This window comes from Dipodomys spectabilis, unplaced genomic scaffold, assembly GCF_019054845.1.
Source record: "Dipodomys spectabilis isolate Male_0828 unplaced genomic scaffold, ASM1905484v1 ptg000098l, whole genome shotgun sequence".
NCBI lineage: Eukaryota > Metazoa > Chordata > Mammalia > Rodentia > Heteromyidae > Dipodomys > Dipodomys spectabilis.
The window spans coordinates 13,226,632-13,243,685 of NW_024870775.1; the positions used below are offsets into that span (position 1 = coordinate 13,226,632).

Sequence of the window (17,054 nt, forward strand, 5' to 3'; positions counted from 1 at the left end):
AAGGCTCTATTTGGCCTCTCTTGTTATCACATCCCCTTTTCACTTTTACAAGCCCTTTTTATGTTAGTGTTATTACTCTCTTGTCTGTGATATAGGTTATTATCTTTTCTGTGGTCAGTTTTGTTTCTTGCTCACATCTGTATGGGTCTCAGCCTTTATCATGGAAGTCATACTGGAACTGCTCTTCTAAGTTGGATCTCTGGTTTCTAAATTTTATGTTTATATTTCTTTTCTCTGAATTTTCTGAAGGATGATTATGAGTTGTCAGTATTAGCTTATGTATGTGTGGAAGTATATGTCCTGAGTTGGTAGTTTAGCTGGGTGTGAGTTTGGGTTCGGTCATTTTGCCAACACTTTGAAAGCATCATTCACCATCTTTATTTTCACCCAGTGCTGATAGGCAGAAGAGTAAGTCTAATGCTTTTTTAAAGTTTTACTTTGAAATAAGTATATATAAAGTTACAAAGGTGGAACCTTTAAGGACTTTAAGCACTTAATTTTTTTTTTTTTTTTTTTTTGGTCGGTCATGGGGCTTGAACTCTGGGCCTGGGCACTGTCCCTCAGCTCTTCAACTCAAGGCAAGCACTCTACCACTTGAGCCACAACACCACCTCCAGTTTTCTGAGTGGTTTATTGGAGATAAGAGTTCATGGACTTTCCCTGCCCAGGCTGGTTTTGAACTGCGATCCTCAGATCTCAGCCTTCTGAGTAGCTAGGATTACAGGCATGAACCACCCGTGCCTGGCTAGCACTTAATTCTTTAAGGACTTAAAAGGGTATATTTAAAAAATTGTCTTTTTATAAGCAGTTTTCACTTTCTGCAGCCTTTGCCTCACTGACTAGCAATTCCAGGTACAGACAGTTTAGGTTTTCCTATCCTGGCACTGGTTCTTATGGTAATTGTGATTGGGTAAGTTGTGATCCTCTGTATTTGTATGACTTTTTCTCATTTTAGGGACAGTGGTTTGTTCTGTAGCATCAGTTCTCTGGCCAGTTGGAGAATTGTTGATTCTTTCGTTAAATGTTTTTACTTGCTAGAATATATTAGTAAATATGAACCCAACATTTTGAGCTCTTCTTGCATTTTTTTAATTGTCAAGGCTGGCTTTCTACCACTTGAACCATATCTCTACCAGCTTTTTGCCAGTTAATTGGAGATAAGAGTCCCTCAGCCTTTTCTGTCCCAACTGACTTCAAACTGTTACTTAGATCTCAGCCTTCTGAGTAGATAGGGTTGTAGGCATGAGCCATCAGCACCCGGCCAGAAAGGTAGGGGTGTGTGTGTGTGTGTGTGTGTGTGTGTGTGTGTGTGTGTGTGTGTGTGTGTGTGTGTGTGTGTGTGTGTGTGTGTGTGTGTGTGTGTGTGTGTGTGTGTGTGTGTGTGTGTGTGTGTGTGTGTGTGTGTGTGTGTAGGCATGAGCCCATCAGCACCAGAAAGATAGGGTTGTAGGCATGAGCCATCAGCACCCGGCCAGAAAGGTAGGGGTGGGTGGGTGTGTGTGTGTGTAGGCATGAGCCCATCAGCACCCGGCCAGAAAGGTAGGGGGTGTGTGTGTGTGTTGTGGACTCTGGGCTCTTCAGCTCAAGGCTACCACCACCACTTGAGCCACAGTGCCACTTCCAGTTTTCTGAGTGGTTTATTGGAGATAAGTCTCAGGACTTTCCTGTCTAGGCTGGCTTTGAGCCATGATCCTCATGTCTCAGCCTCTTGAGTAGCTACAATTAATGTGAATCACTGGTGCCGGGCTAGATATTTGTATCTTTAAAGTGTAAAATTTACTATATTAGGCCAAGGAACAGGAACTGCAGAATGCCAAGGTCAAACCCCATTGTTTTGATTTTAAAAATCCCTCTTTTCCTTCCTACTTAGATCTGTTCAGTATCTATGGCAAGTACTCCTAATGATGCAAACCCAGAGTCCATAATATTTTTCACAGTATTTGATTTTTTTTTTTTTTGGTCAGTCCTGGGGCTTGAACGCAGGGCCTGGGCACTGTCCCTGAGCTGCTTTTGCTCAAGGCTAACATTCTACCATTCGAGCCACAGCACACTTCTGACTTTTTCTGTTTATGTGGTACTGAGGAACCCAGGACTTCATCCATGCTAGACAAGCACTCTACTACTAAGCCACATTCTCAGCCCTGAAATTTTTAAAATCTTCATTAAGTTTCTTTTTTTAGATCCATAGATTTTGTTAAAAAAAAAAACAACAAAAAAGCAAAAAACAATTTTATTGTTATTATTAAGGTGTTGTACAGAGGGCTTACCATTTTATAAGTCAAGTGATGAGTACATTTCTTTTTTAGACAATGTCACTCCTTCCTTTGCTTTTCCCCAGTTGCCCCTCCTGTTCCTGTCCACAGGTTGCAAAGTTCATTTTCCATATAGTATCTACTGAATATGATGATTGTATTTGTTCACTGTTCTTCCCCATTTGTTCCCCAGCCCCCAAGACCCCCCCCCCAAAAAAAAAAAAAACTAAAGCAAATACAATAAAATGTTTCCATTTTCTGGAATTTGTTTTGATAAATAGTATTTTACTTTATTATTTATTATTTTGTCAGTTGTTAGACTTGAACCTCAGGGTCTGGGTACTGTCTATGAGCTTTTTTTTGCTCAGGGTTAGTGCTCTACCACTTTGAGCCACAGCTGTACTGCCAGTTTTTGAGTGGTTAATTGAAGATTAGAGTCTCACAAGGACTTTTCTACCCAGTCTGGTGTTGAACCGTGATCCTCAGATCTTAGCCTCCTGAGTAGTTAGGGTTACATGTGTGAGCCACTGGCACCTGGTGATAAATAGTATTTTAAATGTTCAGAAGACCATTTAAACATTAATCCTTTGGGTTCTTCCCCTAAGAGTATTTTACCTCAGTCTGATTGTGTGTAAATGCTTGTATAAGTTACCATGTCCCATTGTATTTCAGATCCAGCTTTCACATATGAGAGAAAACATGTGCCATTTGTCTCTCTGAGTTTGGCTTACCTCTGTTAGCAGGATTTGTTCTAGGTCCATCCATGCAAATGACATAATCTTTTTTCTAACGGATGAGTAAAATTCATTGTGTATAAGTACCACATTTTTCTTTGTTTTAATTTACTTGTCTATTATAGAGCATCTGGGCTATTTCCGTAACTTTACTGTTGTGAATAATGCAACAATGAACATGGACATTCAAGTGTCTTTACAGTATCCTGGCTTATTTAATGTTCTGGATAAAGGCCAAGAATGATAACACTCTTGGCTGGTATCACTCTTGGCTAGGTCATAGGGTCTACGTTTAGTTTTTTGAGGAACCTCCCAACCCCCTTCCAGAGTGGTTGTACTAGTTTACATTCTCACAACAGTGCAAAAAGGTTCCTTTTCCCCCACATGCCTGCCAGCATTTCTTGTAGAAGTTTTTAATAAGACTGTTGTTTAGTGTTTTACATAACTTTTTAAAATTTTTTGTAATTTTTATTTTTTAATTTTTTAAAATTATTATTAAGGTGATGTACAAAAGGGTAGTAATTACATGTCGGGTAAAAGAGTACATTTGTTTTTAGACAGTATCATTCCTCCCCTTGTGCTCTCCCAGTTTTTCCTCCCATTCCCAACCACAAGTTATTTAGTTCATTTTCTTCATAGTATTTATAGTGAGTATCACTGCTGCAGAAAGCTTTGTTTTTTGGTCCTGGGGCTTGAACTCAGAGCCTGGGTACTGTCTCTTAGTCTCTTTGTACTCAAGGCTACACCACTTTAAGCCACAATACCACTTCTGGCTTTTTCTGAGTAGTTTATTGGAGATAAGAGTATCGAGGACTTCTGCCCTGGCTGACTTGGAACTGCAATCCTCCGATTTCAGCCTCCTAAATAGCTAGGATTTTAGGCATGTGCAGTGCCTGGCTTGATAACTTAAAAATTTTTTTTTATTGTTAATAAAGGTGATATACAGAGGAGTTATAGTTACATAAGTGAGGAAAAGAATACGTTTCTTGGGCTGGGAAGGTGGCTCAGTGGTAGAGCGCTTGCCTTGCATGCCTAAGGCCCTGGGTTCGATTCCTCAGCACCACATAAGAAAAAAGCCGGAAGTGGCGTTGTGGCTCAAGTGGTAGAGCGCTAGTCCTGAGCTGAAAAGCTGAGGGACAGTGCCCAGGCCCAGAGTTCACGCCCACGACCCGACCCAAAAAAAAAAAAAAGAAAAAAGAAAAATAAGAATACGTTTCTTTCTGGATAGTGTCACCCTTTGCTCTCCTAGTTTTCCCCTAGTTTTTCCCTCTTAGTTTTTCCACTGGTTGAGATAGCTTTTTAGTATTTATTTCTAGTTTGATTCTGATGTGGTAAGAGAATATTTTTCCTGTTTTCTATGAAGTGTATTGAGATTTGTATTATGATTCAGACTATGTTTTTTTCTGGTTCAATGTTGCATGTGAACTAGAGAAAAATGTATATTTTGGCATTTGTTTCAAGTTGGCTGTTCATGATTTACAGGTTTTTTGAATCCTTTCTGATTGTCTGCCTACTTGTATCAATTGCTAAGGAGGAGAGTTATATAATTACATGTAATTATATGGATATGACTTTGTCTTCAGTTCTGCCAGTTTTACTTCATGAATTTCAGTACTCTTAATTACATTTATGTGTATTTAAGATTATTATGACTTCTTGATTAATCAACCTCTATCATTTTGAAATGTCCTTTGTGATCTATAGTACTGTTGTTTTTCCTGAAGTTAATTTGTCTTAATTTTTGGATCTTCCCTTTCTAGTCTCTTAGTTTGGTTCATTTTAGACTATTTTCATCTACTGTACTTGTCCTTGGTGTTGGGGGATGGAACTAGAAGACTTGACTAGTAGTAGTACTCTGTGCCCATAGGTGGACTGGTTTGCTTCTTTTCCTGTACCTGAGAGATTTATGCTGGTGTCTCCTAGCTTACATTGATAGTTCTTGGCTTTAATTTATATTGTAATTATAAAGGTACAGAGGGATTACAATTTACATGAGTCAGGTAATGAATATATTTTCTTTTTTGGGGGTGGGAGGGAGTGTCAGTTGTGGGGCCTGAACTCTGGGCCTGGGCGCTGTCCCTCAGCTCTTCAGCTCAAGGCTAGTGCTCTACCACTTGAGCCACAGCACCACTTCCAGCCTTTTCTGCTTATGTGGTGCTGAGAAATCGAACCCAGGGCCTCATGCATGCAAGGCAATCACTCTACCACTGAGCCACCTTCCCAGCCCTACATTTCTTTTGTACTGTGTCTTCTGTTTGCTTATTCTCTTCTATTTTTACCACGAGTTGTATAGTTCAATTTTCTGTGTCCAGTAAGCTCTGCTGCTGCATTTTTTCACCCTCTCTCCCCGCCCTCCCCCAAGTTTGTACAAAAAAAAAAAAAGAAAGAAAAGAAAAAATAAATTGCTTTTATTAGGAAGTAGTGTGGAATGGTTTTCTTTGAGTTTTCATCTTGTTCTACCTTTGATATACTTGTTATTGTTTCTTTTATTTTTCTTTCCTTTTTTGTTTTGGTTGGTTGTGGGGCTTGAACTCTGGGCCTGGGCACTGTCCCTGAACTCTTCAGCTCAAGGAGAGTGCTCTACCACTTGAACCACAGCACCACTTCAGTTTTCTGGCTGTTTATTGGAGAGAAGAGTCTCACTGACTTTCCTGCCAGGCTGGCTTTGAACCATGATCCTCACATCTCAGCCTCCTGAGTATCTAGGGTTACAGGTGTGAGCCACCAGCACCGGCTCCTTCCCACCCCCCCTACTGTTAATGATTGCCCCAAGTGTCTAAGACAGGCTGAATAGAATGTAACATCATTGTTTTATTTCCCAGAACTCTTTATGTGAAGGTCTGTGTTTAGCTAAAGACTGAGTCTCCCCTCCAGATTACTGAATCAGTAATATATTTCCCCTCACCCCCATTACTGAAGCTTCTCTTCTGAGAAGGCCCCTCCTGTGCTATCTATCCTCTGTTCCATATTTCCAGTCACCATTTCCCCCTAATTGCAGTCTGGTTCTCCACTTGACAAGGCCAGTGCTCCTTTATATACCATCACCCAAATATTGGTCTCAGGAGTGACTTCAGTGTTAGGCCCCCTTGCTTGCTTTTCTGCTCCCAGTTCCTGTAATGTTCATTGCCTGACACCCCAGCGTGGAAGCCAGATGCTTATACATTTTGCTTGTTTTCTACTTGTTTATGAAAAGGGAGTTCTGAAGTTCCAGGTTCATAGCAAAAATTCTCCATTCTTACAGCTTTGTTTATGCAGCTTTTGTTATGTATAAACACACAGAGAGAGCCGGGTGCCCGTGGCTCACGCCTGTAATCCTAGCTACTCAGGAGGCTGAGATCTGAGAGTCATGGTTCAAAGCCAGCCCGGGCAGGAAAGACCGTGAGACTCCTATCTCCAATAAACCACTAGAAAACCAGAAGTGGGGCTGTAGCTCAAGTGGTAGAGCGCTCGCCTTGAGCTGAAGAGCTGAGGGACAGCGCCCAGGCCCAGAGTTCAAGCCCCATGACCGACAAAAAAAAAACAAAAAAACAAACAAACACAGAGAATGTGTGTATACATGTGTGCATGTGCAGTTCAAACACTGGAACTTGAACTCATGGCCTTTGTGCTGTCCCTGAGCTTTTTTTGCTTAAGGCTTACATCCTATCACTTTGAGTCACAATGCCACTTTTCTGGTGGTTGATTGGGGACAAGAGTCTCACAGCCTTTCCTGCTAGCTTTGAACTGCGATTATCACAGCTCAGCCTCCTGAGTAACTAGGATTACAGGCATAAGCCACCTGCACCTAGCTTGGTTTTGCATTTTATTTTATTTTATTTATTTATTTTTTTTTTGTCGGTTGTGGGGCTTGAACTCTGGGCCTGGGCGCTGTCCCTCAGCTCTTCAGCTCAAGGTGAGCGCTCTACCACTTGAGCTACAGCGCCACTTCCGGTTTTCTGGTGGTTTATTGGAGATAGGAGTCTCACGATCTCTCCTGCCCAGGCTGGCTTTGAACCGCGATCCTCAGATCTCAGCTTCCTGAGTAGCTAGGATTACAAGCGTGAGCCACCAGCGTCAGGCTGGTTTTGCATTTTAATGGCTGATTTGGGAGTGAAGTATTGACTGTCATTTTGTCTGCCCAGACTAGCTCCTTTTATAAAAGTTAAGTAAATTAAATAATTGCTTAAACCTGTTGGTTTATTTACAAACTGATGTAACAGTTTTGCAGAAGTTAAATTTTCCCCAAGATCTGAGGTATTCTCTCTGCTTTGCACTGACTGTAGCATACTTTCTTGCAGGCCATGCTGGAGTGTCTGCAAACATGATGAAGAAGAGGACATCCCACAAGTAAGTAATTTGGAAACTTGTTTAGTTTTTACTGGTTTATATCAGTTCTTATGGGTAGCTTGTTTCATTTTTAACTCTCTGCACGTTTATACTCTATTCCAGTCAATTTAACCCCTTTTGTCACACTTCATGCCCCTGAGAAACACATTTTTAGACAGCTGTGACCCTAGTTAACTAGCACACTTAAGTACCTCTTTAAAAAGCAGATTCCCAGCTCACTTTAACCCAATGCCTGGTAACAGTGGTCATGTTCCCATCTTGTTTCCTCTGCTTGGTCTGGCTGAACTGGGCCTGGTCTGCCTTTCATCTTTTGAAACCTTTAAGAATAATGGTCTGGTCGGGCGCCAGTGGCTCACGCCTGTAGTCGTAGCTACTCAGGAGGCTGAGAGCTGAGGGTCATGGTTCAAAGCCAGACCGGGCAGGAAAGTCTGTGAGACTCTTATCTCCAATAAACCACTAGAAAACTGGAATTGGCGCTGTGGTAGAGTGCTTGCCTTAAGCTGAAGAGCTTGAGTGATAGCTCCCAGGCCCAGAGTTCAAGCCCCATGACTGATCAAAAAAAAGATTAATCGTCTGCTCCCATTTCTGTGGAGCAGCTTAGCTATAGGAAATAGCAGTGGTCTGAGAATTGGCACATGAACCTCTCCCATGTCTCTGTCAAGTCTGATCTGTCTAGATGCAGGGCTTTTCTCCTGGTCTATATCTGTGATTTACAGGAGGAAGCTTCTTTTGTACAGAAACTGGGTTTTATGCTAGAGGGTTGCCTAGCATACAGCACTGTCTACTTTCTCTAAATTAGCCATTTAGGGAACACCTGCTACATTAAAATGTGATTAAGTAGCCTTTCTTTGTTTTGCATTGCTGATGGTCTCAGTATATAATCTATGGTGGTATCAAATTTATAGTCCCTTAGCCACTCACATGCTGGCAGTATAGGTGTCCATCCCCACATCCAGAAGTGACAAGTATGTTCTCAGTGCTATAATCTGTAGGTATCCAGGTACCGAAGCTCTGCTGTTCACTGGTAGCTGTGCTCCTCCACCTTGGAAATACCATGCTACAAACACCTTTCTCACTATATAGCAGTTACTTCCAAATTACTCATGCTGAACATTTGTGCCTTTACTGCATTCTAGTGACCTCAAGTGTGTGATATGTAAGCAAGAATTCATAATATGCAGTTTAAGAAATGACCTAGAGAAGAGAAAATTGAAGATTAGATGAGTATATTCTTGTTTCTCTGATGATTGCTTATGTGTTAAATTTCCTTTTCATTGTTGCCTTTATGGTTTTTCCATATCCAGTGATAATGCCAGTTAATGTGATAGCTGTACTTAATACCATCTCACTACCATAAATGGTAGGCCACTTTTTGCCAAAAACAGAAGACAAAAATATACACAGAAATATGTCACAAATTTTAGTCATTGGCAAGGAATCAAGACCAAACAGTACATTGAAAATAGATTTTGCCACTGAAAAGATTTTGAGAATGTTAATGTGCATTTTTTTTGACCATTTTTACTTATTTTTAAATATATTACTAAAAGATTATTTATTTCGGATGAATTTTATATAATAATCACTAGAGGCAAGAATATTGGTAATATATACAACTAAGAACAGTATGTGACTTATTTGGACTGGCTCATGGTAGAACTGTGACTGTTGAAGAGTATTTTGCATATGGTGCCTTTAATTTAATATAAAATACTTAAATGCTGGTTAGGAAGAGTGAGTTGAAGGCACCTAGGGAGTCTGGGTAAAGGAAGAAAGGCTTTTTTTCTTTTTTTGACAAAATATAACGGATATTTACTGGAGTAGAGTACTTAAGTGTCTCCTACAGTCTCAGTTTACCTTGTTTGGTACATGAACACTGAAGTTAGTGTTTGATCTCAGTTATTGCTGTCTACCCAGAGTGTGACCCATGGATCAGCAGCAGCTTGAGATGAATGGACATGGAAATAAGTGGCTGTGTGTTGTTATTTTTTCCCTTTTGTATTCATTTTGATAAAAACCGTCGATTTAAAATACAGATTAATCAGCTGGGTGCTGTTGGCTTATGCCTATAATCCTAGCTACTCAGGAGACTGAGATCTGAGGATTATGGTTCAAAGGCAGTTTGGACAGAAAAGTTTGTGAGACAACTATCTACAGTTAACCACTAGAAAACTGGAAGTGGTGCTGTGGCTCAAAGTAGAATGCTAGCCTTGAGCAAAAGAGCTCAGGGACAGCACCCAGGCCATGAGCTCAAGCCCCACAACTGACACCGCCCCCCCCCCCCCAAAAAAAATATATATATGTATATGCACACATGTGTACACACACACATTCCTCTACTTGGAATGTTCTTGAAGTAAATGGTTCAGAAAAGACTAACAGTCTTTCCTTAGTAATTTGACATATTTCTAACACTTTGTCTTGTGTTCCTATTCATATGTTCAATTCATATGGAAAAGCTTTAACTTTTATTTTTCCTGATTTCAAAATTCTAATTAGCAATTTGAGATTAAAATATTTTAACGTGCTTATTCAGTATTTGATCTTTTGCTTTTCAGCTTATATCATTCCATTTATATAAAATAAAATGTTCAGATTCAGCAAACCTATCTGTACAGAAAGTTAGTGGATGCCTAAGACCAAGGGAGAAGTGGGTAGTAGCTTTTAGGAAAAGAGCTTGTTTGCAAATAATAAAAATGTTCTAAATTTAGGATGTAATGATGGTATCACAGTTCTGCGACTATACTGAAAACGATAGATTCGTCAATGCTACATTTGTTTCACCATTTCTGTGTTGTCCCCGTTACTCCAAAACATCTACAAGTAAACACTCTGGATGGCAAAAGACGCGCGCGCGCGCGCACGCGACAGGATAAATCACACAGGATTCCAGACATTGACACAGTGAGATAAAAGGAGGATATTCCCAGGAGAGGACCACCAAGATCAATTCACATGGCTGTGTCACTCACAACTGGTGCTTTACCACTTAAGCCATGTCTCTAATTCCAGCTTTGTTTTTTCAGTATTTAATCTTTACCATGGAAGATCTTACACACACACACACACACACACACACACACACACACACACGTGTGTGTGTGTGTGTGTGTGTGTGTGTGTGTGTGTATAAAAGTGAAGTAGTATATAAATCTAGCATCACTTACCCAGATTTTAGGCTTAGGGTATAGCTTGGTGCTAGGGTACTTGTCTACTTTGAACAAGGCCCTAAGTCTGATCATCAGCACTACAAAATGGATGAACAAATAAATGAAAATGGCATATTGTCAGATATGAGACGTTTTTAATAAGCTGCATGTTACTTAAGGAAGTTCTAACTCTGTCTTTAATTAGATGCAGGTTGGAAGAACTTTATTGTGTCTGTCTGTCCTTCCATTAGTCTTTTATCAGTGCAACTAAGGAGGTGTGAACTCAGAGCCTTGTACTTGCTGGATAGGAGTTTATCATTTGAACCTTATCACCAGTGCCTTTAAGTCTTCTTTTATTATTAACAACTTGTGTTTCTCTGTCCTTTCCCCTCCCCCCAGTCCTGGGTCTAGAAGTCAGGGCCTGGGCACTTTCCCTGCTAGCACTCCACCACTTGAACCATAGCACCACTTCTGGCTTTTCTGTTTATGTGTTACTGAGGAATGGAACCCAGGGCTTCATGCATGCTAGGCAAGCACTCTACCACTAAGTCATATTCCCAGCCCTCTATGTTATTAATATTGAAGATGGTCTGATCTTTTTTTGTGTTTCTGCTTTAAACACTCTTGCTTGTAATGTTGGCCGCTTATTCATTCAAGTTCAATAATCAGAAAGATTGATTCCTGATTATAATAAATAGGTAATTTTAAATTATTTATTTATTTTAGGCAATTTTAAATTATTTATTTATTTATTTTAGTGCTGGTTCTGGGGCTTGAATCAGGGCCTGAGTGCTGTCCCTGAGCTTTTATGCTTAGGACTAGTGCTAGTGCTTGAGCCTAAACTCCCACTTCCAGCCTTTTGGTAGTTAATTGAAGATAAGACTTTCCTGCCTATATGCTGGTTTTGAACCACATTCCTTAGATCTCGACTCCTGAGTAGCTAAGATTACAGGTGTGAGCCACCAATGCCTGATTTAATTAATATTTATTTTTACCACCAGCATTTGTTGGTAGAAAACCTGTAAGTTGTTCGTTAAGTGAATTGGACAGAAATAATATCTCTCTTAAATATGTGAGTTCTTTTGGGAATAAGGAGATGGCATTCTAAAAGTAATCTAAAAACAATTAAAAAGAGAGAGAGAGAGAAAAAAAAAAAGAGGCATATAGGAATTGGGACAAGCATGATGGTTCATGCCTATAATTCTAGAATCATGGGTTGAGGCCAGCCAGGGCACAAAGTAATGTAGGAGAATGTGATTAGAGGCATCTACCAAACATCAAGAAGAACTGTAGGTGATTCCTATTTACAGAAGAATTTTGCCCATGTGGTAGAAGGGATGTGAAATTGAACCAGAAATTCTGCTAACTTTATAGTGGTTATGTTGAATTTCAAAGTGATCAAAATTTCATGGATCTAGATCTATTTCATTTCTCCAATGAACAAAATAGGAGAGAGAGGGATAGGAGAAGTAGGAGAAGGAAGAAGGGAGGACTCAGAAAGGAACTGGCTCACATATGTAGTTGTTAGCAAATCTGGAATCTAGAGGGCAGGCCAGCAGAAAGAACTGATATAGCAGCATTCTTCATCCCTAAGACTGCAACACTGGTAGTGTGCAAGTTTAAATAATAGAGCTTTAAAAAAACCTTCACAAGCTACGCACTGGTGGCTCATGCCTATAATCCTAGCTATGCAGGAGGCTGAGGATCATGTTTCAAAGACAGCCCTGGCAGGAAAGTCCATGAGACTCTTTATCTCCAGTTAACCACTCAAAAACTGGAAGTGGCACTGTGACTCTAGTGGTAGAGCGCTCACCTTGAGCTGAAGAGCTCAGGGATGGCACCCAGGCCTGGAGTTCACGCCCCATGACCAATCAAAGAAAAAAGAAAAACTTCACAGTCATATCTATACTGGTATATGACCATATTCTTGGGTACTGTGACATAGCCATGTTGGCACATAAATTAACCACATTGATGAGCCTGTTGTATTTGTGAAAATACCGTAGACAGTACATGCGATGGATGGTACATGTGATGGAATCCTTTCCTCCTTATGCTAGGAACCTACCTTGGCCCTTGCTCTTAGTGTGAAGAGTGCCTCATCCTCTAAGGGAGTCACTTGGACTGAAGCCTCACAATCAGAAGATGTGGAATTGATTGACTCTTGGGAGGGAGCAAAGTATTTCTCAGAAGAGTTCCCATGTTCCAGAAGGGCCAATTGGATCTCATTGCATATTTCCTAGCAATTATGAAAATATCTAGAAATCCACTTTCTTTAAGATCTGAGTGTCACTGGTTATTAGGCACAGACTTGATAATGTTTAAATTTCAGATTGCAATCTGTGCATTTGCTGGTGATTGAATGCAGAGCCTTGTTCATGTGTTTCAGGTTGTTGTTTATAGCTTTTGTACTGGGAACAGTATTGAATTTTCTCTTCTTTCTCTCTAATGTGAACTTAGGCACTTTGGTTTCAAGCTTTGTAAGGGAGTCAGACTGCTTATTGTATTTTACTTTTTCTTGTATTTTGAGAGGAAAATGAAAATTTATAGTCAGAACAGATGACAGTTGCTCACTGTGATTGAGAGGGTTTGCTCAGATAAGTAGATCTGACCTACTTATCTACTCTGGAATTTTGTGAGGAAATGAGCAGCAGTTTGAAAAAAATTGCAGATGAACCTTGCTGAGAAAAAAGGTAGGTCATGAAAGCAAAATTTGCCCATATGTCTGTGATACCGTTTTACCACCGTATGCACAAATGCCTGTATAAAAAGGCAAAGTGTACCAAAATCTAGGTACACAGGCCCTGTTCAAACCTGTACATGGTGCCATTCTCAGAGATCTATACACACATAAGTTATAATGGCATGAAAGGCTGTATGTGCCACTGTAATAGTTTCATAGTCTCCTCCTGTTTGCTGTGTCTGGGTCTCCGTGGAAAACTGCATATATTCTGTGGGCAATTCCTCTAAGAAATGAAGCCGCATGTTAGCAAGTGGGCTCTGCTGGCTCTTGCCTTATTTTCTTTACCACATGTGATATATGTAGAAATATGTTAATTGTCTGTATTATTTATTGTTGGTAAGATTCCTTTCCTGGTCAGTAAGTAGGCTACTAGTGTAGTTAAATGTCTAAAAATTTCCAGATGCCAATGGCTCACGGTTTGAAGACAGCCCAGGCAGGAAAGACCGTGAGACTCTTACCTCCAATAAACTACTCAGAAAAAGTCAGACGTGGTGCTGTGGTTCAAGTGGTAGAGGGACAGCGTCCACTCCCTGAGTTCAAGCCCCAGGACTTTCAAAAAAAAAAAGTAGAGGATTTGTTGCTTTTTTGTTGTTCTTTTGAGACTGCCTTTGCTGTAGCCCAGGCTGGCCTGATACTTGCAGTCCTTCTTCCTCTTCCTACATTCTGGGTTTACAGGTGTGAACCACCATGTTGTGCTAAGTGGGGATTTTTGACTGAACGTAGGATTAGTGCTCTTAACTGTCTCTGCCTTGTTCAAGAGCCAGCTGTGTTCTTTTTTTTTCTGTCTTGTCCCCAACATTTATTCTGTTATTAAGTACATCCATTCTTCCTGCCAGTCTTGTGCTGAGACATCGCCAAGTCATTTGGTTATTTGAAGCCCACAGAGGTACAACTTCATCAGGCAATGTTTATGAGAGGAGGATTCTTTACATTCTCATGTTCATAACTGCTCTGTCTTTGAAGGGCAGCACACAGTTCTTAAAACCCCATTGTGTACTAGCATTGTGTGCTGCTGTCAAAACCCAGGGTTCTTTACCTTACACATGATTTAGTCATTTTGCCTGGATGCCCAAAATTATTATTTTCATTAAAATCCATCAATTAGGAGATCTCTTAGTACCAGCCATTTTGTGTGATTTCCCAGAAGGGTATATTTGTTCTGGTGTTTGATTTTAGGAACGTTCTCTAGAAATATGTTTTTAGTATGCTTCTAGATCATTAGTTTAGGTTACAGCACGTCTATGGATGTTTTATAGATGTTTCTGTCACCATAATCATTTTGCCCTGTTTCTCTTTTTCAACTGTCTGTCTGTTTCCCTTGTGAACTCCTATGGTTTAATTTCCATGTACATCTTCTGGTTTAGTCTTCATGTCTCAAGCACTTTTTCCAAATTACTGGATTCTTGATACCTTCTCTAATTTTTCTTACATTATGTCATAGTTAGCTGTCGCATTGTCCCATTCTTGAGCTTTTCTGTTTCTCATCTCTCTATTATATATATATTTGTGTGGATAGATAGATAGATAGATAGGTAGATAGATAGATAGAGCTAGATCTCTTTAAATCTATGTGTATATTCCTCTCTGGATACATATATATACATATATATATAGTATGTAATGTGTATTTAAACAGAACCATTGAGAGATGGATGGCTGTGATGATTTATTATGTGTAATTGACCTGTAGTGTGGAGTGAGAGAAAGCCTATGGTCTGTGATCTGTTTGCTAGAGGGAAGCTGATGAGGTAGTGCAGTCTTGCTGCCCAGGCTAAAAACCAGGGGAGCTGCTGATGTAACTCCTAGCCCAGGATCCTCAGGAAACAAACCATTTTACTCATTTGGTTCTGGACGAGGCCTCACTCATGAGGGTCCACTCAGATCTTTGGATGCAGGAATGTGGTAAATAGGAGGGTTTTAGCTTGCTTTATTTTTCTTTGAGACTGGGTCTCAGCAGGCTGATCTAGAACTCCTAATCTTCCTGCCTTAGCTTCCTGAGTGTTGGAGTTCCAGGTACTACTACACACCTAGCTTTCTAATAGGAACTTGCACCTGCCTTGATGTTGTCTGTAATGAGAGCATACCAGTCTGTGCTAGTGTTGGATCTTAAGTATGAATACTTGTGAGATAACACCTTATGTGTGTGTGTGTGTGTATGTGAATACAGAAAACATCGGAGCAGTGTGGGGCCCAGCAAGCCTGTGTCCCAGCCCCGGCGGAACATCGTAGGCTGCAGGATCCAGCATGGGTGGAGAGAGGGCAACGGCCCTGTCACCCAGTGGAAGGGGACTGTCCTGGACCAGGTGCCTGTGAATCCTTCTTTGTATCTTATAAAGTATGATGGATTTGACTGTGTTTATGGACTAGAACTTAATAAAGATGAAAGAGTTTCTGCACTTGAAGTCCTCCCTGACAGAGTTGGTAAGTTGTTTTGTTTTTTTGTTTTGTTTTGTTTTGTTTTTATTTATAACTATTTGCACATTATTGTTTTGAAAGTGATCATTGAAATGCATGTTTTTGGATTATTCTTTGACAATATTTTTACTTCTGTTTGACTTAAGCACTCTTGATGAGCATTTAAATCAGTCATCTAAAACCACAAATAAATCTATAATGTTCTGAAACCATAGCCCAAAGAATTTGAAGAATATGTTTATATAACATATCCACCAAGAAGCGTACAGTCTGTTTTGCTCATTGTTACCTAAGGTTCCAGTAGATAAGATTATCATTATCAGTCCTGTGATGTCATCATGTACAGTAAAAAGGGAACTCTTACAGGTTGACTTTTAAATCTTTGTGTGGAGTGCATTTTTATTTTGTATTACATTTATGATTATTATACTTGCTACTTTCATAAGGGTGTTTATTTTTAAATGTTTTATTATTACAGTGTTGCTCTTGTTCTTAAGATTCTGAATTATGCTTTTTAGAATTGTCTCTTAAAGGTTCATTTCAGTAGATCTAGAGTTTTAGGATCAAATTGCAAAGGAAGAACCTAATCCCCCTTTTTGGTTTTTCTTCATAATGTGCCATTGTGTTCTTAGTATAAGAGTTTCCCCCAACAAATTAATAAATCTTTACTACAGCAGCAAATTCTTATTCTACCTTGTGGGTGTGCACCCTCTATTTCTTCTTGATCTTAAAATCAATCCGATTCCCATGTTTGTAATTTGTTAACATATTCAAGAATCTTGCCTGCAGAACTTAAAGAATAGTATTAAAAAACTTGTATCAATTATTTATGCTAAATAATTGTCATGCAATGTTTTACCCCAAATTTTAGTCTATACCTATTCTTAGTTAGGACTGCTAGGTCACTTGAACTTTGTCAGGTATTGGTCAGTTACCAGTGGTTAACTGTCCTTTTGTAAATATGGGACAGATAAAAAGCATACTGGTATCTCTGGTGTTTGGATTCAGGTTAGGTAGCGCTGCTTGTAGCTCCAGGCTACTGCAAATCAATTCTGTACTGTGTGCCTTATTTAGAGAATAGTCATTTGCTCCTAATTTAAAATTATATTCACTGAAACTAGAATTTAAAGTTTTTGCCCTTTATATTGTAGATAGGAAGAAAACTTGAGATGGTACATTGGACTATACTTACAGTTGTGTTTTCCTCTACTTAAAGGTGGTAAAAAGTCAGCTGAAAGGCACATAGTGAAAGGACAATGGCTCCCACTGCAGTGACTTCTCTGTCCCTGAGAGCCTTAGCCCTGAGGGATCCCAGAAGCCAGTCCAAAAGTGTGAAAGGCCATAGTGTTTTCATAATGTTGAGATGGGTTCTACCCTCTTCATCTCATGCTTTCATCAGTTCAATGAAGCTTCCACTACCCATTTGCAACCACTC

The 17,054-nt window shown here is 39.8% G+C and overlaps 1 protein-coding gene across 4 annotated transcripts in view; it reads left to right on the top strand.

The window, feature by feature from the left end:
• Positions 1-17,054, top strand: part of Spin1 (spindlin 1) — a 66,280-nt gene that overhangs the window by 36,972 nt on the left and 12,254 nt on the right. For all 4 annotated transcript variants that reach the window (XM_042686669.1, XM_042686666.1, XM_042686667.1 and 1 more), the window contains 2 exons: positions 7,264-7,312; positions 15,372-15,625. In XM_042686669.1, the coding sequence (XP_042542603.1) occupies positions 7,287-7,312; positions 15,372-15,625 (280 nt within the window). In that variant the 5' untranslated portion in view covers positions 7,264-7,286. The remainder of the gene's footprint in view (positions 1-7,263; positions 7,313-15,371; positions 15,626-17,054) is intronic.